The following is a 24,918-nucleotide window of genomic DNA, read 5'->3' on the forward strand; positions in this document are numbered from 1 at the left end:
TGATGTTGGCTGATAATTATTTTTATGTAGCCTAATCTTCTGATAAAACTTCAAACTGCTTGGTTTAGTTGGTATATTTATTTTTCTTACAAGCTTTCTTCCAAACTACGTAGATTTCATTTAACATTGGGCTAATGTACACATCCCCACTGAGCAATCAAGTTTTGTCAACTTTGTCAACTTTTGTCACTAAAGGTATCTCAAAGTACGGTGCCTGGGTCATTTTCTGATTTAGCTTTCACCCTACTCTTAAAGGAACTGAAGATTAAGCTTGATTTTGAAGACTCTTTAGTAAAGGTAGATCTGAAGCTTTTCTACTAGTTCCTTCATTTGTTTGCTTCAGTTCTATGTTTAGGTTTCTTCTCATGCAAAATCTATACTTTTCTTAAAGGCTTATGAAAATTTTGGTGAAAAAATGCTGCTGCAGTGTAGGCATGAAGCCTCTTCTCCTAAGCTAGATTACTTGGTGAGTATTTTCATTTATTTTTCCTAATACAAACAGATCACATATCAAACTAAATATTGTCAGAAGTACATTTGAGAATATAAAACTATTTAAACATGTCAAAAAAAAACCCAAAGAGATCTGAGTTGACAGATGGAATGTTAGAACTAGAGCTAAGAACTTACATAGTCATTGTATCCCACAGCAATCACAGAAATTAAAAATATTTTTTTGAAAAAACAGCTGAATATAGACTTTCATCTGATCATGACCTTTTAGACACAGAATGAATCTTAAAAGTCATCTAACATAATATGTTAATTTTATAAAAAGAGAAAATAAGTGACATTTTGTACTTACAAAATAAAAGATCACATATTCTCATATGAGTATATAATGTTATCAAGAATCTCAGTGACTGCTACCATAGAAATTAGATAGATAATTAAGCAAGAGAGAAATTAAACATACAAAGTGAGTGAAGTTGCTCTGTCATGTCCGACTCTTTGCAACCCCATGGACTGTAGCCTACCAGGCTCCTCTGTCCATGGAATTTTCCAGGCAATAGTACTGGAGTGGATTGTCAATTCCTTCTCCAGGGGATCTTCCTAATCCAGGGATCAAACCCAGGTCTCCCGCATTGTAGACATACAAAAGTTCCCCCAAAATCTTGGGCCATAATCTTAGAAAGTAGATTTAGGAAAGGATTTACCAATATTCTCCTTATTAACTTCTTTGTGTTGCTATAGACTATATTAAACACATTAATTTCAGTTATTTTTAATTCTCCACAATGTTATGATTCTAAATCTTTATCTAGTAGGAAAGGCACTTACATACTACTGCTTCCTTTGTTTAATTGCACTCTTCCAATTTCTCTGATATATAAAAGGTAATTGATTACACCTACAGCTTAGGGAAATGATGAAGTGTTCTCTAATTATAGTGCTTCTAGAAAAGCAAGCAGAAGGGTGAAAACTGGCTCAAGTCACTTCTAGATCATTTCATGCCCAGAAAATACTGGGTTGGCCACAAAGTTCATTCAGGGTTTTTCTCCAACATCTTATGGAAAAACATGAATGAACTTCATGGCCAACCCAACAGAAGAAACAAAAGGAATGAACAAATACTGGAGTCTATATCCTGATTAATATGCTAGGAATCGTCTTGCATCTACTAAATCATGAAAATATATCATTCTGATTAAAACCTTTATTTTTGTCTATTGTATATGCAAATGAAGTTTTTTTTTTGCTGAATACAAAACAATAGTATAGTAGTATACATAGTCAGTATACATCAGACACTATGTGAAGCCTTTTACATTTCTTTTTTTTTAATTAATTTTAATTGGACGCTAATTACTTTACAATATTGTAGTGGGTTTTGCCAAACATCGACATGAATCAGCCACGGGCACATAGGCATTCCCCACCCAGAACTGCCATCCCACCTCCCTCCCCATCCCATCCGCCAGGGTCATCCGAGTGCACCAGCCCTGAGCACCCTGTCTCATGCATCAAACCTGACCAGCGATCTGCTTCACATATCATATACACATTTCAATGCTACCCTCTCAAATCATCCCACCCTCGCCTTCTCCCAGAGTCCAAAAGACTGTTCTTTACATCTGTGTCTCTTTTGCTGTCTCACATATAGGGTCATTGTTACCATCTTTCTAAATTCCATATATATACATTAGTATACTGTATTGGTGCTTTTCTTTCTGGCTTACTTCACTCTGTATAATAGGTTCCAGTTTCATCCACCTCATTAGAACTGAATCAAATGCATCCTTTTTAATGGCTGAGCAATACTCCATTGTGTATATGTACCACAGCTTTCTTATCCATTTGTCTGCTGATGGACATCTAGGTTGTTTCCATGTCCTGGCTATTGTAAACAGTGCTGCAATGAACATTGGGGGTACACGTGTCTCTTTCAATTTTGGTCTCCTCGGTGTGTATGCCCAGCAGTAGGATTGCTGGATCATATGACAGTTCTATTTCCAGTTTTTTAAGGAATCTCCACACTGTTATCCATAGTGGCTGTACTAGTTTGCATTCCCACCAACAGTGTAAGAGGGCTCCTTTTTCTCCGCACCCTCTCCAGCATTTATTGTTTGTAGACTTTTGATAGCAGCCATTCTGATTGGCATGAGATGGTACCTCATTGTGGTTTTGATTTTCATTTCTCTGATAATGAGTGATGTTGAGCATCTTTTCATGAATTTGTTAACCATCTGTATGTCTTCTTTGGAGAAATGTCTGTTTAGTTCTTTGGCCCATTTTTTGATTGGGTCGTTTATTTTTCTGAAATTGAGCTGTAGGAGCTGCTTGTATATTTTTGAGATTAATTCTTTGTCAGTTGCTTCATTTACTATTATTTTCTCCCATCCTGAAGACTGTCTTTTCACCTTGCTTATAGTTTCCTTCATTGTGTAAAAGCTTTTAAGTTTAATTATGTCCCATTTGTTTATTTTTGCTTTCATTTCCATTACTCTGGGAGGTGGGTCATAGAGGATCTTGCTGTGATTTATGTCAGAGAGTGTTTGGCCTATGTTTTCCTCTAGGAGTTTTATAGTTTCTGGTCTTACAGATCTTTAATCCATTTTGAGTGTATTTTGGTGTATGGTGTTAGAAAGTGTTCTATTTTCATTCTTTTACAAGTGGTTGACCAGTTTTCCCAGCACCACTCATTAAGGAGGTTGTCTTTTCTCCATTGTATATTCTTGCCTCCTTTGTCAAAGATAAGGTGTCCCACAGGTGCGTGGATTTATCTCTGGGCTGTTTTGTTGCAAATGGTACAGTTTCTTAAGGAATTACCTTTAGAATAAATCTCATTGAAAGATGTAACTACAAGAATTAATTATACAAGCCTTGCATAATTAACTAGAGTGGGGTAAATAAAATCCATGAAGACAATCTCCAAACTTCATATATAAGTCTATAGTATCAAACTTCCTCTGTGTTTAATCAGTGTCTAAGAAAGAGACACATTTATAGTTTTGCCTTTTTCTTCTATTTCTTTTACCAGCTCTTAAATATTTGCAAAAAGATAAAATAATAGAAATAACAGTAATAACAGAAACAATAGCAGAAAGAAAAGCATAGATTCTAGAATATTCCTGTTTACATAACTAGCCTTTTATAATAGAATGTGGTCTACAGCACCTTAGAACGTAGCTCAAAGTACTGATTTTGTTCTCTTGTGTTTTTTTTTTTAACTTTTTATTTTGGCAACCCACTCCAGTACTCTTGCCTGGAAAATCCCATGGACAGAGGAGCCTGGTAGGCTGCAGTCCATGGGGTCGCTAAGAGTCCGACACGACTGAGCGACTTCACTTTCATGCATTGGAGAAGGAAATGGCAACCCACTCCAGTGTTCTTGCCTGGAGAATCCCAGGGATGGGGGAGCCTGGTGGGCTGCCGTCTATGGGATCCCACAGGGTCGGACACGACTAAAGCAACTTAGCAGCAGCAGCATATACCCGATTAGCAATGTTGTGATAGTTTCAGGTAAGCAGTAAAAGGACTTAGTCATACATATACATGTATCCATCCTCCTCCAAACTCCCCTCCCATCCAGGCTGTCACATAACATTGAGCAAAGTTCCATGCGCTATACACTAGGTCTTTGTTGGTTATTCATTTTAAATATAGAGTGTTCAAAATACTGATTTTGGACTGTACTATCATTCAAATTGAGATTATCCTCAATGGTGAATATAGTCAGACACTACTATGCCTTTCTAAACTAGCCTAGCAATTGGAAATTTAAAATCACCAATATTTATATTTTTCAAGATAAACTCCTAATTTCTAATTTCCACATTCCAGTGCTATGAACCATTTTCTCAAGCATCAGTGTATTCTCTGTCTCTGCCTCTCTGGCTTTTATCTTTCCTTTTTAAGCAGATTAGAACACCACCAGGTAATAACTATCTAATAGTTTCTTGATGCAAAATAAATATGGCAGCAGAGGCCCCTGAGATTGTGTTTATCTATACTCTCCTTGACAAACAGATGGGCTAGTGCTTAGATAAGCACCAAGTGCTTATCTAATGCTTAGATACCCCCAGCATTGTTACTTCACAATTCAAAAATAAAATCCAGTTTTGCATTCCAGGTACCAAGTGGAAAAATGAAGACTCTCCTGGTCTTTCTAAGCCTGCTTGGTTATTCCGTTGCTATGCCAGTGAGTATCTTTAAAATGTTAGGACTTTATGTTCTGCTGTTGCACAGCTTGAGGACAGTTCTTGGACTTATTTCAATCGATGTTCTGAACTTGTCACACATATTCTCTCACTTCCAGTTGCAAATGCATATGCCCCGAATACCTGGATTTAGCAGTAAAAGTGAGGAGGTATGTATGTTCAGTCTCAGGAGAGACATTTTCCAGAGCCCTTCCTAGAGTTCATTTGAAAAGGAGGATACTAAGGAGTTCCCTGGTGGCCTACTGGTTAGGATTCTGGGCTTTCAACGCTGGGCCTGGTTCAATCCCTGGCCAGGAAACTGAGATCCTGCAAGCTGCGTAGCGCGGGAAATAATAAAAATTAAACAGGAGACTATTGGGAAACTTTCTAATATATAAAATTTCTTGTAAAAGATGTAGAGAGACTCTACCTCTTAAACTCTCAAATCAAGACAAAGTGAGTTATTTCCCTAGCATTATCCCATCTATGTGCTTCTCCTTTTCAAGGTAAATGTGAATTTTTGTTATAGTTGGTGTTAGTTTCCTTGTTAAGTTTTCAAGCTGACAAAGGTAGCCATTTCTACCAGGGGTTATTAGAAGGCAGTCACTTAAGTATATAAATAATTTCATCTTTTCATAGAATATCAAATTCCTAAGTCCTGAAGGCCAAAAGAGGAGAGCAGAACATTAAAAAACTTCAAAGTAGACACTATTTTTATCCTCTATTATTCAATACTGATTCCTGTCAAAATAAAATCTGACTTAAAAATAAAGTGCCACAGAAGTTTTTTTCAGTTGCATATATATCTATTTTTAGGTAATTTTTAAAACATTTTTATTTATTTATTGGTTGCAGTGAGTCTTCGTCCTGCATGCAGGCTTTCTCTAGTTGCAGAGAGCAGGGGCTACTTTTCATTGCAGTGCATGGGCTTCTCATTGCAGTGGCTTCTCTTATTGTAGAGCACAGCCTCTAGGTGCACGAACTTCAGTAACTGCAGCATGCAGACTCTAGGGCATGTGAGCTCGGTAGTTGTGGCACATGGGCTTAGTTGCTCCATGGCAGGTGGAATCTTCCCAGACCAGGAACTGAATCCATGTCCCCTGCATTGGCAGGCAGATTCTTATCTACTGTACCACCAGAAAAGTCTGAACTGCATACTCATTTTAAATTCATGCATAATTAGTAAAAGACATTATGACAGTTGTACCTAAAAATCAGAAAATTAACTTATTTCTTGTGATTTCATTGAATAAAATTTTCACTTTCTGCCACATTAATGAATTCCTTTGGTCACAGATGATGCGCTATGGTCACTTCAACTTTATGAACTTCCCGCATGTAAGTTCCACTTTATATTAATTCTTATGATTTCCTGTTCATATACAGATAATTATATGGTTTGTCTCAGTGAATAAAGATACTAGTCATTATTCACGTTTTAATAATCATTATAAGAATTTCAAGGTAGAAAAATCATTGCATCTATTGTACTTTCAGGTAGATAAAAATCATTTGTTAATTATACTGCCTCTTTATATCTGAGAGAAGTTGGTTCTTAGACTACACAAGATATATTTACAAATAATGAGAACAAAAAAATAACATAGGTAAATGCTGGGGGGGAGGGTAAAGTTTTATGTGGATTATCTTGAAATATGACACTAAAATTATGAAATTAATTTTTATCCAATTTTTAAAATTTAGACTATACTTCCCACTATGTGCTAACTCTTATAACTAATTAATAATGAATCCATTATTAATTTAGAATAAAAATTTTGGCATAATTTTTCTGAAACGATTTTATGATAGTACAATAATACTATATGTTACTTTCAACTTTTATGACATGATCATGAGACCCGCTGCAGGGGAAAAAAATCGACTTCATCAATTTTACCTTCATCTTTTTCATTCAAGTCATTCTCTTTTAAAGTCCCTCACCTAAAATTATCATCATTGTCAATTTTTCTTCTTTATCTATTGGGAGACCCAACTTTTCAAACTCTCAATCTCAGTTTTAGCAACTTTGCCAGGGGTTTGAAATTTTACCAACTTAATTAATCATAAAATCTCACGTCTTAATGCAAGGTTGCAATTTCACCTTCCATTAATCCACATGGCATTTGCACAGTATTGTGTGTATGTCAACCACAGACAGTGAAAGACTGATTAATGAAGACTGGAGACAGAGACTGGTGATATATCAGAGAGGGAATGTTTGAATGGGAACTCCTGTTGTAAGAGGTTAATTCATACATTACCATTTTCAGATTATAACTACTTTTGCTTCCCTCTTGTTATTGATGTTCAGTCACTAAGTCATGTTCAACTCTCTGTGACTCCATGTACTGCAGCATGTCAGTTTCCTCTGTCCATTATCTCCCAGAGTTTGCTCCGATTCATGTCTATTGAGTCGGTGAAGTTGTCTAACCATCTCATCCTCTGCTGTTCCCTTCTTCTTTTGCCTTCAATCTTTCCCAGCATCAGGGTCTTTCCTAGTGCATCAGCTCTTCTCATCAGGTGGCTAAAGTATTGGAGCTTCAACATCAGCATCAGTCCTTCCAATGAATATTCAGGGTTGATGTCCTTTAGAAGCAGCCACCTTGTAATTGTGGAGATTTTCATTATGCAAACAGAATTACGAGAATTCACCAGTAATCAAGAAGCACAGCCCCATATAAGGATGTTTTCCACACATAACATTTTTATGCTTTCTCTCTTTCTCCTTCTTTTGTTTTCTTTTTAACACTCTCACTGCCTTTGTCTTCTTTTTTGTTCTTTCTCCTTTCTGTCTCCTTTTTGTAAAAAGTCACAGGAATTTTGAACTTGATATCAACTCCTCCGTAACCTGACTTATACATTTCTTACCTGAGTCAGGGCTTCAAAGTTAGAAAATTATAAGCCACATTCTTTAACTGAAGTTTTTCACCTAGTTGTGCCTTCTGCTTTGGTTGGTTTTCTGAAAGACTGAAATTCACTTCTGTAAGAAAATGTGTAAAGAAATTCCAGCTAAAGAGCTTAAAGCTTCCATTGTTGACTTAAGTTTCCTGGGTTGAGTTTTAGAGACCAACTGAAGAGGGTGGGGAGAGCTGGAATCTCAGCCCTCATGTGACTTCACTGTTATTTACTACCCTACAGTTGGCACACCTGAGTCCCTTTTATGGAAATGGTATACAGCTCCCTCAGCTCTTCCCACAGTACCAGATGCCCATGTGGCCTCAGCCACCACCCAACAAGAAACACCCACAGAAGCCTTCATCTCCCTCAGCACCCAAACACCAAAGCAAGACAGATCAAGCCCCTGAGACCCCAAGTCCCAACCAGCCTCAACCGAGTGATTCCCCACCAAACCAGCATTTAAAGCAGCCATCACCCACCACGGCTCAGCCACAAGAGGAGGAAACCCAGACACCTCAGGTGAGGCTCGCCCAGCAAAATTCCAAACCAGAGTCATAAATGACCTCAGAGGGATTGGGAGAACAATGCCACCGCCACAAACACACTTTCTCCCGTGCTCCCCAATATGGGTACCACTATGCACAAAATAAGCCTGGTGTGCTGCAGTCCATGGGGTCGCAAAGACTTGGACATGACTGAGCGACTGAACTGAACTGATGTACAAAATAGAATCATGTACTGTTGCCCTAAAGAGGCTCCTATTAAACTACAGAGGAAACATGGTATGAACAAGGGCACCAACAGAGGATCAGGGAACACATATTTGAATTTTACCCTGGCCCTTATTAGTTGTATGATTCTGAGCAAGTCATTTTGCCTTCTAGACTCCACGTTCATCACAAGTAAATGAAATGTTCTCCAAGTCCCTTACAGATCTATTCTTCAATGATCTAAAACATTGCCCTGAAAGTTAACACTGCTTCCAGGACTTCAGGATAGCATAAGTGTAGGCCTGACTTAAAGCAAGAAGATGTGCAGATGGTTTCTCAAGATCTCATCCAGTGTAGAGCTTATAAAATATTGTCTTGAGTTGATTAACTTTCATAATCAGACCTATTATAGATGTAGAGAATACAAAGTTGAATGAAAAGACACTCCTGGGTTGGAATCCTGGCTTCAATCATTTATCAACTATGAGATTTGGGGCAAGTGACTCAATTTCTCTGAACCTCAGAATCTTAAGTGAAATGAGAATAATGACAGCACATTATTACATTGGTATGTGAGGATTAAATGAGCTTACCAATATAAAATTCTCAACACATTACCTAGAACGTAAGTGTTCAATAATACTAAGTGTTATTATTATTATCATCTCTGCCCTTTAAAATTTCACAGTTTAATGCAAAGGAAGATGTAGACCTCCAAGTTCCAAACAATTGTCTTTAACAGGTTTGTTTCACTTTTCGTTTATCTCATTTCCACGTCACTCTGATTCCTTTGTTCTAGGCATTCCCACCATTCGGCAATGGGCTATTTCCCTATCAACAGCCACCGTGGCATATTCCACATGTGAGTGTTTTTCCCTTAAATTAGAATTGAAAATAATATTATCATGTTGTATCTCAAGCTAATTTCAGTTCATACATTCTAAACAGAATGCCATATACCAATGAGTAGAGAATATGACACAAAATCATCACATCAGTAATAATGCATTATTGGAAAAAGAAGAATTTTTAAATGGATCTTTTACTCAAATTGGTGACATAAACAGAGCCTAAATAATCCAACACTACTAATAACTTAGTTAATGAATTCATTTCAAAGGGCTGTGCCCCTTCACTACTATTCCTCACCCAAGAGATTAGAAAATACAAAGATTATCCTCATTCAATGTCACAGGGAAATTATGACAAATAGAGTTTAAAACAATGACTAGACTAAGATCTTTCCATAATATCTTCTTATTTCTAGCCAGACACTTCATTATAAGGAATCTTGCAAAATAATAAGAATCGTTTAAAGTGTAAAATCATCAAAATAAAGCAAAATAATGAAATTGCATGACAAGCATTTAAAAATATGAATTGCAAAATAAACTATCTAAACTAAAGAAACATTAAAGGTCAGTTGCAACTGAACTAACAAAAACAACAATAATAAATATTTGGTGATGCTTCATTCCACTATGGCATCGTTTTTTCTTGTCTACAACTCTACAACCAAGAAGGCTTCTTATCACCAAGGAAAAATTTCAAGGAGTAAAACTTCCTTACTTTTTTTTTTCCCTGTAAGAGTGACATCCTTTTTACTGGCAATAATGAACTAAGAAAACGAAGGCAGTACCAGGTAAAGATTGAAAAAGCAGATAAACATGATTCTCTGGCTGAAATAGCTTTTAATCTCATCTACATAAAACTTCTGTGGGGGTTGAATTGCTTTTTCAAACCCTCCCATGTGCAGAAACTCAATCTCCAAGTTTGATTAGGAAAATAACCTTGGTTTTGAGTATAAAAATATTATAGTAATAATCCAGGATGGTTTGTCAGTTTGTCAACTAAAATGTAAACATTTTTAAAATAACATCATTATTTAATCTCCATTATTAGATATTCTAATGTGGATATCTGGATCCTCACAGCACTCAAATCTCTCTCTCTCTCCCTTCTGTGTGCGTGTGTGTGTGCGTGGGTGTATGTGTGTGTTGGTGATGGGACAGGACAACTGCTAAGAGATGCAGCCACACATGGTATTTTGAGTAACATAACCAAGGATCCAGTTAAGGTCTTTGTATTTACAAAAATTCATTGATGGTTATGTCATAATTATTAATAGCTAGACTGTAAGAGCAAATGACTCAGAAACTAAAAGCCAGCAACAGTGTTTAACACTGACAAACTATTTTTAAAACATCTTGGTGTTTACAATCAAATGGCAGCATAAAAAGTGGTTTTCTGTATGTTTATTATGGTTTTCACCTTTCAGAGGATACCACCAGGTTTTGGACGTCCACCAGGTAGCAATGAAGAAGGCGGGGTAAGTACAAGTAAAGCTACATTCTTCACTGAGTATTACATTCTGAAAGTCTCTGCTTTTTTGATCCCTATCTAACAAGAAAGTTAAAATCCAACACATGAATCTGTAGCTCAAGCACCCATGATTTTTTAAAAAGTGAAACTAACCAAGTAACCTAAAATAAATGTGATGTATAATTTCTCCTCTACATGTATTGAAACCAATCTCTCTATTTCTCTCTCTCTCTTCCTCTCTCTCTCTCTGCCACCTCTCTAAAAAGCAAGCCTAATAACCTTTGTTCAAAGTTGATCTGGACTGTGAACAGTGATGGAACAACTAGTCAACAGGAATGAAGAAAAATTATCTTAGAATGTTATACTCAGAAGGCAATTAAGTGATCATCTAATACTCTCATTGTACAAATAAACTGAAGCTTTGTTGCTGTTCTTCAGTCACTCAGTTGTGTCCGACTCTTTGCTATGCCACGGACCATAGCATGCCAGGCTTCCCTGTTCTTCACCAAATTCCAGAGCTTGCTCAAACTTATATCCATTAAGTCAGTGATGCCATCAAACCATCTTATCCTCTGGCGTCCCCTTCTCCTCCAGCCTTCAGTCTTTCCCAGCATCAGGGTCTTTTCTAATGAGTTGGCTCTTTGCATCAGGTGGCCAAAGTATTGGAGTTTCAGCTTCAGCATCAGTTCTTCCAGTGAATATTCAGGATTGATTTTCTTTAGGATTGACTGGTTGGATCTCCTTGCAGTCCAAGAGACTCTCAAGAGTCTTCTCCAACACCAGAGTTCAAAAGCATCAATTCTTTGGCACTCAGCCTTCTTGATGGTTCAGCCCTCACATCCATACATGACTACTGGAAAAACCATAGTCTTGACTAGATGGACCTCTGATGGCAAAGTAATATCTCTGCTTTTTTTTTTCTTTTAAGCTTTCAAGTTTATTTATTTTTCCATGGTGAACTCTTTACAGTATTGCTTCTGTTTTAGGTTTTGGTTTACTTGGGCAGTGGGATCTTAGCTCCTTGATGAGGGATTAGAAACTGCACCCCTTGCGTTGAAAGGCAAAGATCTCCAGGAAAGTTCCAAATGTCCAGTATCTGCTTTTTAATATGCTGTCTAGGGGTTTGTCATAGCTTTTCTTCCAAGGAGCAACTGTCTTTTAATTTTGTGGCTGCAGTCACCATCTGCAGTGATTTTGGAGCCCAAGAAAATAGTCTCTCACTGTTTCCATTGTTTCCCCATCTATTTGTCATGAAGTGATGGGACTGGATGCCATGATCTTTGTTTTCTGAATGTTGAGTTTTAAGCCAACTTTATCACTGTCCTCTTTCACCTTCATCAAGAGGCTCTTTAGTTCTTCTCTTTATGCCACAAGGGTGGCATTATCTGCATATCTGAGGTTACTGATATTTCTCCTGGAAATCTTGATTCTGGCTTGTGCTTCATTAAGCCCAGCATTTCACATGATGTACTCTGGATATAAGTTAAATAAGCAGGATGACAATTTACAGCCTTGATGTACTCTTTTCCTAGTTTGGAACCAGTCATTGTTCCGTATCTGGTTCTAACTGTTTCTTCTTGACCTGTAAACAGGTTTCTCAGGAGTTATGTAAGGTGGCCTGGTATTCCCATCTCTTTAATAATTTTCCAGTTTGTTGTGATATACACAAAGGTTTTAGTGTAAAATCGATGAAGTAGATGCTTTTCTGGAATCTCTTGCTTTTTTGGTGATTCAGTGTATGTTGGCAATTTGGTCTCTGGTTCCTCTGTCTTTTCTAAAACCAGCTGGAATATCTGGAAGTTCATGGTTCACGTATTGTTGAAGCCAAGCTTGGAGAATTTTGTGCATTACTTTACCAGCGTGTGAGATGAGTGCAATTGTGCGACAGTTTGAGCACTCTTTGGCATTTCCTTCCTTTGGGATTGGAATGAAAACTGACCTTTTTCAGTCCTGTGGCCACTGCTGAGATTTCCACATTTGCTGGCATATTGAGTGCAGCACTTTCACAGCATCATCTTTTAGGATTTGAAATTGCTCAACTGGAATTCCATCACCTCCTCTAGCTTTGTACGTAGTGATACTTCCTAAGGCCCACTTGGACTTCACATTCCAGGATGTCTGGCTCTAGATGAGTGATCACACCATCGTGGTTATCTGGGTCATGAAGCTCTCTTTTGTACAGTTCTTCTGTGTATTCTTGCCACCTCTTCTTAATATCTTCTGCTTCTGTTAGGTCCAGACTGTTTCTGTCCTTTATTGTGCCCATCTTTGCATGAAATGTTTCCTTGGTATCTCTAATTTTCTTGAAGAGATCTCTAGTCTTTCCTACTCTATTGTTTTCCTCTATTTCTTTGCATTAATCACTTATGAAGGCTTTCTTATTTCTCCTTGCTATTCTTTGGAACTCTGCATTCAGATGGGTATATCCTTCCTTTTCTCTTTTGCCTTTCACTTCTCTCTTTTCTCCAGCTATTTGTAAATCCTCTTCAGACAACCATTTTGCCTTTCTATGTTTTTCTTGGGGATGGTTTTGATCACCACCTCCTGTATAATGTTACAAACCTCCCTCCACAGTTCTTCAGGCACTCTGTCTATCTGATCTAAACTCTTGAATCTATTTGTCACTTCCACTGTATAATTGTGCCAGATTTGATTTAGGTCATACCTGAATGGCCTAGTGGTTTTCCCTACTTTCTTCGATTTAAGTCTGAATTTGACAATGAGGAGTTCATCATCTGAGCCACAGTCAGCTCCCAGTCTTGTTTTTACTGACTGTATAGAGCTTCTCCATCTTCAGGTGCAAAGAATATAATCAGTCTGGCATTGATTATTGGCATTGACCATCTGGTGATGTCCATGTGTTGTAGAGCTTTCTCTTGTGTTGTTGGAAGAGGGTGTTTGCTATGACCAGTGCATTCTCTTGGCAAAACTCTGTGAGCCTTTGCCCTGCTTCATTTTGCACTCTGAGGCCAAACTTGCCTGTTACTCCAGGCATCTCTTGACTTCCTACTTTTGCAATCTAGTCCCCTATGATGAAAAGGACATCTTTTTTTGGTGTTAGTTCTAGAAGGTCAAATAGGTCTTCATAGAACCTGTGGAGCTCATGGTTTATTATGAGCATTGAGTGAGGTAACATATATAAAACTCAGTGCCTAGTACTTAGTAAGTGCCTGACAAGTGTTTCATATATATATATAACTATATTATATAGTATACTGCTTAATATAATAATATATAGTACATTTAAGTGCCTGACCTCACTTGATGCTCATAATAATCTATGAGGTAGATATTATTTTATTATTTCCCTTTTACAAATGAAAAACTGAGGTTAGCCCAGAGTCATACTATTAGGACTGGTGGCATAGAGATTTTAACCTATATCTGTCTAGAGCCCCACTCTTTAGCACCATGGTTTGTATGTTATGCTATGAGTTTAGAGTTTATCCTGTAACGTAAGGGCAATTTTAGTTAGTATTTGAGGAAAGTGACAGAACTTTCCCAAACACCCACCCCCCAACCTCTACTACTCTGATGGCAACTGAGAGGCAAGATTAGAGGAAAGTAAAATTATATCCAGAGTAACCAGTGAGAAACTTGTTGCAATAGCACAGGGCTATTGGGGATAAAGGGGGAGGGGCAAAGGTTTAGATTTTATAGATTTGGTCATTAACTGTCTAGGGGAGACAGAGTGGAAACTTGGGAAACTGGGTTGCTGTTTGTTATTTAGTCGCTAAGTCCTGTTCAACTCTTTTGCAACCCCATGGACTGAGGCCTTCTGGAGGCTCCTCTGTCCATGTGAGTTCCCAGGCAAGAACAGTGGAGTGGGTTGCTATTTCCTTTGGATTCCAAGGGATCTTCCGGATCCAGGGATTGAACCTGATCTCTACTTTGAAGACATATTCTTTACTAGCTGAGCCACCAGGGAAGCTCAGATTTTATAGATTTGGTCATTAATTGTCTGGGGGAAACAGAGTGGAAACTTAGGAAACTGGGTAGATAGTGGTGAATGCTTATTACATATAGAACACTGGAGAATGAGGTGTGGGGGAAATGAGTCTAGTCTGGGTGCATACAGTTAGAGGTACTCATAAGATCTTTAGTGTAGCAGTCTTGCAGGAGAGAGTCATGCACCAGAATTATGGCTTTATGAGTCACTGGCATGTATCCATATTGAAAAACTGGCCTGTAATAGATTGCTCAAAGCAGGTGTGTTAAATGAGAACAGAATAGGGTGGATAGAGGATGGATTTCTTAAAAAAAAAACAAACGTATATTTAGAATCCAGGCCTAAGAAGAGAAAACTAAGTACTGCTCAGAAAGTAAGAGTACCAGAAGGAAGAAAGGTAATGGAAACCAAGGAAGAATCAAATTTCTAAGAAAGAGAGCATAACCAGTGGTGATTTTAAAAGTATATCACTAATAGATTTTTCTATTCCTTCAAAAAAATTCCAAGCAGCACCACAGTGGGAAACAGAGAGCAATTATTATTTCCATCTTCTTCCTACAGAACCCTTTCTTTGGATATTTTGGATATCATGGATTTGCGGGCCATCCTCCTTATTATTCAGAAGAGATGTTTGAAGATTTTGAAAAGCCAAAAGAAGAAGATCCTCCTAAAACAGAGACTCCAGCCACTGATCCTTCTGTTAATTCAACAGTTCCTGAGATTAACTCTACCCAGCCAAATGCACCCAGTCCCAGAGTGGGTCAAGGCGGAAATGACACCAGCCCAGCAGGAAACAACGGTCAGGGCCCTAACACTGTGAGCAACCCTACAGTTCAAAACAACCCTGTAGTAAATGTTTCCGGCCAAGGAGTTCCAAGAAGTCAGACCCCATGGAGACCAAGTCAGACCCCATGGAGACCAAGTCAGACAAATAATCATGAAAATTATCCACATCCTAACATCCGAAATTTTCCTGCAGGAAGACAATGGCATCCTACTGGTACCTTTATGGGGCACAGACGTAATGGGCCTTTTTACCGAAATCAAATTCAAAGGGGTCCTCGGTGGAACTATTTTGTTTTGGAAGGCAAACAAGCAATTCGTCCAGGATATCCAATATATCGCAGAGCTTATGCCTCCACCGCAAGGAGCAATTATCCCAATTATGCAGGAAATCCAGTAAATTTCAGAAGAAAGCCTGAGGGGCCCAGTAAACAACCTGCGGGAACCATTGCCCCTCTGGGTCCCAAACATGGTACTACTGGCCACAGTGAAAACATCCAAAATCCAAAAGAGAAGCCAGTAAGTCAAAAAGAAAGAACAGTCATTCCTACAAGGGATCCAAATGGCCCCTGGAGAAACTCTCAAGACTATGGAGTTAGTAAATCAAACTATAAACTGCCTCACCCTGAGGGTAACATTCTAGTCCCAAATTTTAATTCTATTGATCAACGAGAAAACTCTTATTACCCTAGAGGAGATTCCAGAGGAACCCCAAATTCTAATGGACAAACCCAAAGCCAGAATTTGCCCAAAGGGATTATTTTAGAACCAAGAAGAATTCCATATGAATCACAAATTAATCAGCCAGAAATAAGGCAGAGTACACATCCGCCAGTGTACCCTGAGGGATCTCCTTCCCCTGCAAGGGAACGTTTTCCTGCTGGAAGAAATACTTGGAACCAACAAAAAATCTCTCCACCTTTTAAGGAAGATCCTGGAAGGAAGGAAGAACACTTACCTCATCCTTCCCATGGCTCTAGAGGACGTATTTACTACCCTGACTACAACCCCTATGATCGCAGGGAAAACCCACCATACCTTAGAAGTAATACCTGGGATGAAAGAAATGATCCTCACAATACAATGGGGCAACCTGAAAATCCACACTATCCCATGAATACTCCAGATCCAAAAGAGACAATCCCTTATAATGAAAAAGACCCAAATGATCCAACTGGAGAGGAACCTTTCCCAGGACAAACAAGATGGGGTATGGAGAAGTCAAACTTTAAGACAGCCCCAACAGCTAGGTATGAAGGCAAGCAATATACCTCAAACCAGAGGAACCAAAAACCAACCAGAGGAACCTCAAACCAACCAAAGGAATACTCTCCCTATTCCTTAGATAATCTACCAAAACCCAGGGAGTATTTTCCTTATGGTGAATTTTACCCCTGGAGCCCAGATGAGAATTTTCCATCATATAATACTGCTCCCACTATACCACTGCTTGTGGAAAACAGGGACTATTATCCTAATAATGCTGTTGGACAAGAAGAAAACACTATGTTTCCTTCTTGGAATTCCTGGGACCACATGGTTCAAGTCCAAGGGCAGAAAGAAAGGAGGCCATATTTTACCAGAACCTTCTGGGGTCAGCCAACGAATCTACCCAAAACCCCTGCTAGTCCACCCTACCACAAGGAGAGTCAGCCTTATTTCAGTAACTCCCCAACTGGGCTTCAGAAAAATCCAACATGGCATGAAGGTGAGAATTTGAATTATGGCATGCAAATCACTAGGTTAAATTCACCAGAGGGAGGACATTTGGCTTTTCCAGACTTGATTCCTCCACATTACCCAGGAAGTCAAAAAGAAACACGTCTATTTCACCTAAGCCAGGGAGGCCCTTGCTGTGCTGGTGGCTCCACAGGGCCCAAGGACAATCCACTTGCTCTACAAGACTACACTCCATCTTTTGGTCTTGCACCAGGGGAAAACCAAGACACCAGCCCTCTCTATACAGAAGACAGTCATACTAAGCATGAAAGATATACTATATCTCCAACAAGCATCCTACCTGGCCAAAGAAACAGCTCAGAAAAAAGACTTCCTGGAGAAAGTAAAGACCCAAGTCCTTTCAGAGATGAAGTGTCCACTCTGAGGAGGAACACACCATGTTCTATAAATAATCAATTGAGCCAAAGGGGAATTAGGCCCCTTCCTGAAGCCAGTTCCCTTCAATCAAAGAATATACCTTGCCTCAAAAGTGATCTTGGAGGAGATAGAAACCATGTTTTGGAACAAACATTAGAAGGCAACCAGCTCAGTGAAAGACCTGTTGATCTTACTCCTGAGCAGCTTGTTATGGATACACCTGACGAAGGTCCCAAGCCAGAAGGAATTCCAAGTGAAGTGCAAGGAAATGAGGGCAAAAGGTGGCAACAAAGACCATCTACCATCCTACAGTTACCATGTTTTGACTCCAAATTAACAAAGTATTATACCTCCAGCACTGGGACTCCATCTAGTCTTGGAAGGCAAGGCTCATTTGATGGGGATCCAATTATGCCTACTGAAATTCCTAACTCATTGGCTGAGTCAGCCACTGGGGCACAGTTTCAGAATATAAATCTAGACCCACTTAATGCAGATGATCACACTCCATTTGATCCTCTTCAAATAGGGACCAATCCACAGGACCAGGTTCAAGACTGCTTACTACTTCAGGCCTAGGAATCATCTCCAGCAAGTATTCTCTGGGGAAGGAAAATACCTGCTATTCTTCAGTGGTTTCCAGACATTTTCTCCCCCAAGACTTGATTAAGTATCTCACTTTCTTGGTGATCCTTAAATTTTTCCCCACTCCAGCACAGGAGGCTGGGCCTCTGGGGTTTGCTAGAGTCAGTATTGTCACTAATTAGCACAGACTTTAAAAAAAAAAAAAAGGAAGGCTCTGACCACCATTGCCCTGAAACTTGTAATCCACTTGTCTGGATTAGTTTCTTTGTGCTTGCTGATTCTTCCTTTTCCTCTCAAAGTTCCATACTTGCAAAATTGTCTGCATTTGCAAGACAGAAAAGCAGATGAACTTGCCATTTTATGTATGGAGATCTATACATCAATATAATCCTAATGCACTGTACTTTTTACTTCCTTGTGTTGGTCTTTTTCCTGATTAATATTCTCTTTTGGAATTTTTCTTCCCCTACCTCTTTCTTCACCTTTATCATTTCCTTTTTTAATCCTCCTTCTTTATTTCTATCAACCACTCTGTGTTTAGCTTTTTATTTTTCCTTCCCCATCTTTCACTCTCTCTTTTTATGTACTAAGGTACCTTTAACTATCACTAGTCTTTATATCCAATTTCTCAATTTTTTCTTTTCTTCTCAGCTTTCTGTTCTGTTTCCCAGTGTATCACTTGTCATCTCTTTCTTCTCTGACTCCTTTCTTCCTTTCATCTTTTTCTCTGCTATATCATTTGCATAACTTAAGACTGCATGCACATCTCACTCCCTCCTTATCTTTACTCTAAATTCCATACTGATTTTTTTCTTGGCCCAGCCTAACCATCATTGCAGAACATATTTTGGAAATAGTAGACACTGATACCTATTTTTATTTTTAATTTTCGTATGGTCTTTACCAAGTAGACACAGCTCAGTGAGAGGAACACATTCAAAAAGAAAAATAAGGGAAAAGAGGATATTTACCCAGACCTAGTAGCCTGGGGACAAGACTTAAGAAGGTAAAGAGGGAAGGACTCCCTCTCTTCAACTGAGCATCCAGATAAAAAAAGTAGGACTTGCCATACCCCATCATCAACTCATAATCTGTAGGATCTAGAGAATATCTTTAGGGTAACACTATCCTAACAAGAGAAACACTCAAAGGTTAATTTCTTTAGTAGTACCGTATAAGTGGTCCTACCAGTGCATTCTACTACTAACATAGACTTATTCTTCATGCCCTGGTAGAATTATTCACAGACACATTCTCTTTGTATCTTGATTAAATAGTGTAAATTATTTTGTGAAGTAGATATTTCTATACTTCCTTGCTTAGAATACATCTAGGTGTTTTGCTTTGTTTTTATTAAGGGCACTTTGGCCTACTCTCTGTATATTCCTTCCCAGAGAGGAAGAATTATCCAAATTATCCAGAAAGTTACCTGTTGGCTCTTAGGAGTTTATTAGGAGAAAGTTTCCTGGGACAGATTTCATAAGATCTCAGACACTTGGGAAAATACACTGAAAACTTCCTGAGAAAGGAATCTTTCCCTTTGAGTCTTCTCGAGTCCCTGGCACAGTGTCTTTCACATAGTAGATAGCCAATAAATATTGATTGATTGGTTTTTAAACAGCTTTGAAAGCTCCCATGAAAATACCACAGTAAGCTTGTCCTGTGGGTATACCATCTGGGATGCTAAATGAGCCGCCATACTCCATAGTTCTATATACTCAGCAACATTTGCATTGTAGAATCTCAGGGTTTAGAGGTAGATTATCTAGGTCAATCCACTAGTTGCTTAAATCCACCAGCACCACCACCAGATTTTAATCACATGTTGAAAAATTATTAACTTATTCTATATAAAACTGTCTCCCAAGAATTATCCTCATCAAAATAAAACTACATTGTTATGTTTCACTACTTCTTTCCAAATGACTTCTTTAATCTAGACACAAATACCTTCACGGTAAAACATTCATTCACTTCAGTATTTCCTCAAAATGCATAGATCATATATTTTTTGGCAGATATGTTGCCTGATCTTTATCTATGAGGCACCACAGCTTTAATTTATCATCTGAGACCTCTGTAATATAAAATGTAAAAGCACAGTGGAACAAAAACATCTACTGAATTTGAGAATGCAGAGTGAGAAAAGCGGGGAGGGAACATCTCTGTAGAAGACGACTCTTCATCTCACCACCATCATCTCTACTACCACAGGTATTCTTCCATAAACCCGGACACCAGGGCTGAGTTTCTTACAGTAAAGAAATTATTTTGTGTGCCCTTGCTAAGCAAAATACCAGCTCTAAGATGAAGGTTCACACAGTGGGGATGGCAGGCCTTAAAATTGACACCCTCTTGTCTTGAGTGCCTCCATCCCACCACCATGGCCCAATTTCTGTGTTGAGTTCCTATGTCTAGTGGTCGTTACCTACTGATTCTAAAATAACTAGATATATCCTGGTGATGACTCAATGATAAATTAAAGAAGAAGAAAATAATATCTGAGGATAACAAACTTAGGAAATAATTCAGCAAGGCTAACAAACACTTGCCTTATAAGCTTTTCTGTCTCATAGCCTATAATAGATTTCTCTAGGGGTACCTGGGCACTGAGCCAGTTGGCTAGAGAAAGACATATATTTTTTTTTACTTTGAGCAAAAAGCAAAACAGGATGATGAAATATAGGGCCGAACCACCTCTTAAACCTCAGCCTAGTAGCCATTATCATAGAGATTATTCCTTGGCTTTTTGGATTCCCTGAACTAACATCAGTCTTAACTTTATACATCTTAAAAGAAATTCACAAGACATGACATGTGAGTTACTTTTATCATTTGTTTTGACACGTCTCTGGCCTCACTTAACTGGTCTCCCTCAGTCGTGACTCTGAGGACCGTAAAGAAGACTCATCTTGCCCTCAGGAAACCAAACTTTATTTCTAAAAACCCAAAAGGGAACTAGAAATAAAGGACTTGAAATCAACAGCTGTCTCTCCTTCACAAAACCTCAAAGGTTTCACTGTGACTCAGGCCAAGTATCCAGCTAAAACTCAGAAGAACTGTACTTGGTAGAAAACAGGTAATCATCATTTCACAATGAGTTATAGTTCTTGGTTTGTCCACCTGTTCTTCCATGCCTCTGCACCTAATCCCTAGCCCAAAAACATCAATCACTGGATCTTCTCTCTGCATTCACCACGAATAAACAGGTAACAAACAGAATACCATGCTGATGGAGCAGAACTCTTCAAATAAAGGAGCAAGGAGGAAACTAAACTGTTGGTCAACACAGACATAACTGTGAAACAGATGAAGCTGCCCTCAGTGCCCCATCACCTCCCCAAAGATCCTCTGCCATCATAGCGTTCCATGTCATCTCCCTTAGGACACACATCCTCCATGTCTGTGCTGCATCAAAATGGGACAGTAATTTCCTCTGCACTTAATCAAATAACTGTGCCTCATTCCTTTCTGCACTGTATAAAGCAGGTATTTGCTGTGGTTAACCTGGCAAAAACATTCCTTGTCCAGTGTTGGTTAACATGTAGTCATGCCCTTAAAGAGTGAGTCAAATCACGACATATTTAGAGAAGGATATCAGTAGAAACCTTTGTTTGGTCAGGACCTTGTCAGTCCCTCAGCTATTAAACCATGTTGGCAACTGCCTCCTTTACCTAGGATTCAAGCTGCTTTTGACAGTGTTACATGCTACCCCAGAGTTTCTTAGGCATTGATGTGCACATGGATCTTTTTAAAATGCAGGCTTTGATTCTGTGATCTGGGGAGGGGCCTGCAATTCTATATTATGAAAATACTCCTAGGTGATAATAAATCAGCCAGTTGGTATCAATAGATCAAAGTTGGAGTGGCAACATCCTAGGCTATTTCCTATAATTAAGGGATAACTGAACACTCACCAGAAAAGAAACAGAAAGGTGTTGATCACCGAAAAAACAGAATATTACCAATTTGAGGGGGTTTGTATAAATGAAGCATGCAAGTGACAGGCTCAAAAAGAGAACACCAAGAAAGAGGGGCAGGCCAATCCTGTCTCTATTCTTACAAGTATGTTATGCTTCTTCCTGTCTCTTTGCTTGGCTCATGTAGTTCTACTCTAAAAAGTTCTACTTTTATCCATGAAGGCCCTACTCCGTTAATACTATATCTCCTCCAAGATTAACCAGCCCTAAACTCCCCAGCTTCCCTTAAGGCTCACAGCACATAGTTTTTTATATTTAATTTATATCATGTGCTGGTTTTTCCCTGTTAGTTCTACCTATAGAAGAGAGAAAGTGAGACTCAATTCTTATTCATCTCATGTAACTATCCCTCACAATAACTGGCATTTTGCTGAGCACAGAGCAGATGCTAAATAAATGTCACTTTTCCTTTACACGTAAATGGATAGAAATTTAGAATTTCCCAAATTTTAATGTTATTGATTTAAAATAACAATTTTTCTAACTACCAAGATACTTTCTCATCATAGACTACTTGGCAAATAATGAAAAGGTAAACAAATAAAAATAACACATAATTTCAATCCCAATGTTAATATTTTGGCTTATTTTCTCTTTTATATGTATATAGGAGGGAAGATTTTGAAGTAATTATTTTATGAATTAGCCAACATTTCTCTCTTGACATTATGCAAGAAATTTCCATACAATTAAAAATATTTAAAGCTTCATTTTTGTTGTCTGTAAAATATTCTGAAGTATATACTATATTATCATTCCCTTCAATGATGGACTTAAAGTTTCTTACGAATTTTCAGTATAATAAATAATGTTGTGATAAATATCTTTATGCCTCTTTGTCCATATTTCTGATTACTTCCTCAGAAGTGGAATTACTGGAGGAAGTGATCTGGAAAATGTATTTTAGACATAACAAACTGAAAGAGAGCTTCCGCTTTGGAGCCTCACAATCTGGATCCAATGATCAGTTTTTCATGTACTATTTGTCAAACTTTTTAATAAAATCACTTTATCTCTTTGCATCTTAGTTTCATGATTTGTAAATGAAGAGAGTACTTATTTCACAAGGCACTTACAAGGATTAAATGAAATGTAATAAAATGCATATACATTGTATTTCATAAATCAACCACTAGGTGGAGATGAAGGTTTATATTAATAATTCTAAAGGAGCGGTTCTAAAGCAATTCCCAGGCAGCAGAAGCATTTGGGAAGTTTCTGCACCCTCTAATTTCTCCTGTGGTATCCGAGAACTGCTTAATCAGCATCTCTGAGAGTGGGGCTAAATGATCTGGCTTAAGGAGTTCTCCAGGTGAGTCTCACACACACTAAAGTTTGAGAATCATTGAATTAATAGATGTCCACATTTTTCTCTCATTTGTTGCCTGGGCAGAGAAAAGCCAAAAGACAATTAACACACAATACCAACTAGAATTTACAGAAGGTTAGTGAGTGGTATATAAAGCTGTGCTTAATGATAAACATATACAATGGCATATATCCTTATTTTTATGAGACAGTTATGAGTTATCTTATGAGATATTTTATGAGAGAGCTATTTTTACTTCCATTTTTCAACCTTACATTGAATAAACTTGACAGTTAGTGACTTATTATTAATCCCTAAGTACTCTAAGCATAGAGTACTCTACGCTAGGCCATGGATTTATCCACTATAGCACACTGCCACCCCCCAAAGCCTGGTATTCTTGCCACACTCAATCATCAATGACTGGGAGCAGCCCATGGAACCTCATACAAAGGCAAAGACAAAGCAGAGATTCCTTTCACTGCTGTTTCATCTGCATTGACTCCTTATGAATTCCTGCTAAATTTCTCACTTAAATGTATGAATGAAACTACTAGACAGCATATTTAAAAGCAGAGACATCACTTTGCTGACAAAAGTCCATATAGTAAAAGCTATGGTTTTTCCAATAGTCACGTACGGATGTGAAAAGGTTGTTTTCATTCCAATCTCAAAGAAGGGCAATGCCAAAGAATATTCAAACTACTGCACAATTCCACTCATTTCACATGCTAGCAAAGTAATGCTCAAAATTCCCTTAATCAGGCTTCAACAGTACACAAACCAAGAACTTTCAGATGTTTAAGCTGGATTTAGAAAAGCCAGAGGAACCAGAAATCAAATTGCCAACATCCGGTGGATCATAGAAAAAGCAAGAAAATTCCAGAGAAACATCTACTTCTGCTTCATTGACTAGGCTAAAGCCTTTGACCGTGTGGATCACAACAAACTTTGGAAAATTCTTAAAGAGATAGGAATACCAGACCACCTTACCTGCCTCCTATATGCAGAAGAGAAGCAACAGTTAAAACTAGACATGGAACAATGGCTGGTTCCAAACTGCAAAAGGAGTGTGTCAAGGGTGTATATTATCACCCTGCTTATTTAACTCATATGCAGAGTACATCAAGCGAAATGCTGGACTGGATGAAGTACAAGCTGGACTCAAGATTGCCAGGAGAAATATCAATAACCTCACATATGCAGATGACACCACCCTTGTGGCAGAAAGGGAAGAAGAACTAAAGAGCTTTGATGAAGGTGAAACAGGAGAGTGAAAAAGTTGGCTTAAAACTCAACATTCAAAAAACAAGGATCATAGCATCTGGTCCCATCACTTCATGGCAAATAGATGGAGAAACAATGGAAACAATGAGAGACTTTATTTTCTTGGGCTCCAAAATTACTGCAGATGGTGACAGCAGCCATGAAATTAAGATGCTTGCTCCTTGACAGAAAAACTATGACCAACCTAGACAGCATATTAAAAAGCAGAGACATTACTTTGCCAACAAAGTTCCGTCTAGTCAAAGCTATGGCTTTTCCTGTAGTCACGTGAGACATGAACCATCAAAAAGGCTGAATGCCAAAGAATGGATGCTTTTGAGCTGTGGTGTTGGAGAAGACTCTTGGAGTCCATTGG

General features: G+C 38.3%; 1 protein-coding gene across 1 annotated transcript; it reads left to right on the plus strand.

The window, feature by feature from the left end:
* Positions 1–415: 415 nt before the first annotated feature.
* On the plus strand, positions 416–17,981 carry ENAM (enamelin). The gene is made up of 8 exons (XM_068975791.1): positions 416–466; positions 4,574–4,642; positions 4,760–4,810; positions 5,937–5,978; positions 7,782–8,060; positions 9,051–9,113; positions 10,530–10,580; positions 15,084–17,981. Exons 1-8 carry the CDS (start codon positions 416–418, stop codon positions 17,979–17,981), a joined length of 3,504 nt encoding a protein of 1,167 aa, XP_068831892.1.
* The last annotated feature ends 6,937 nt before the right edge of the window (positions 17,982–24,918 follow it).

This window comes from Capricornis sumatraensis, chromosome 7 (genome assembly GCF_032405125.1).
Source record: "Capricornis sumatraensis isolate serow.1 chromosome 7, serow.2, whole genome shotgun sequence".
Lineage (NCBI taxonomy): Eukaryota > Metazoa > Chordata > Mammalia > Artiodactyla > Bovidae > Capricornis > Capricornis sumatraensis.

Coding starts and splice junctions, on each gene's coding strand:
- ENAM (XM_068975791.1), top strand. CDS start 416: ATGCTGCTGCAGTGTAGGCATGAAGCCTCTTCTCCTAAGCTAGATTAC. Junction 4,811..5,936: donor TTAGCAGTAAAAGTGAGGAG/GTATGTATGTTC, acceptor CTTTGGTCACAG/ATGATGCGCTATGGTCACTT. Junction 5,979..7,781: donor ACTTTATGAACTTCCCGCAT/GTAAGTTCCACT, acceptor ACTACCCTACAG/TTGGCACACCTGAGTCCCTT.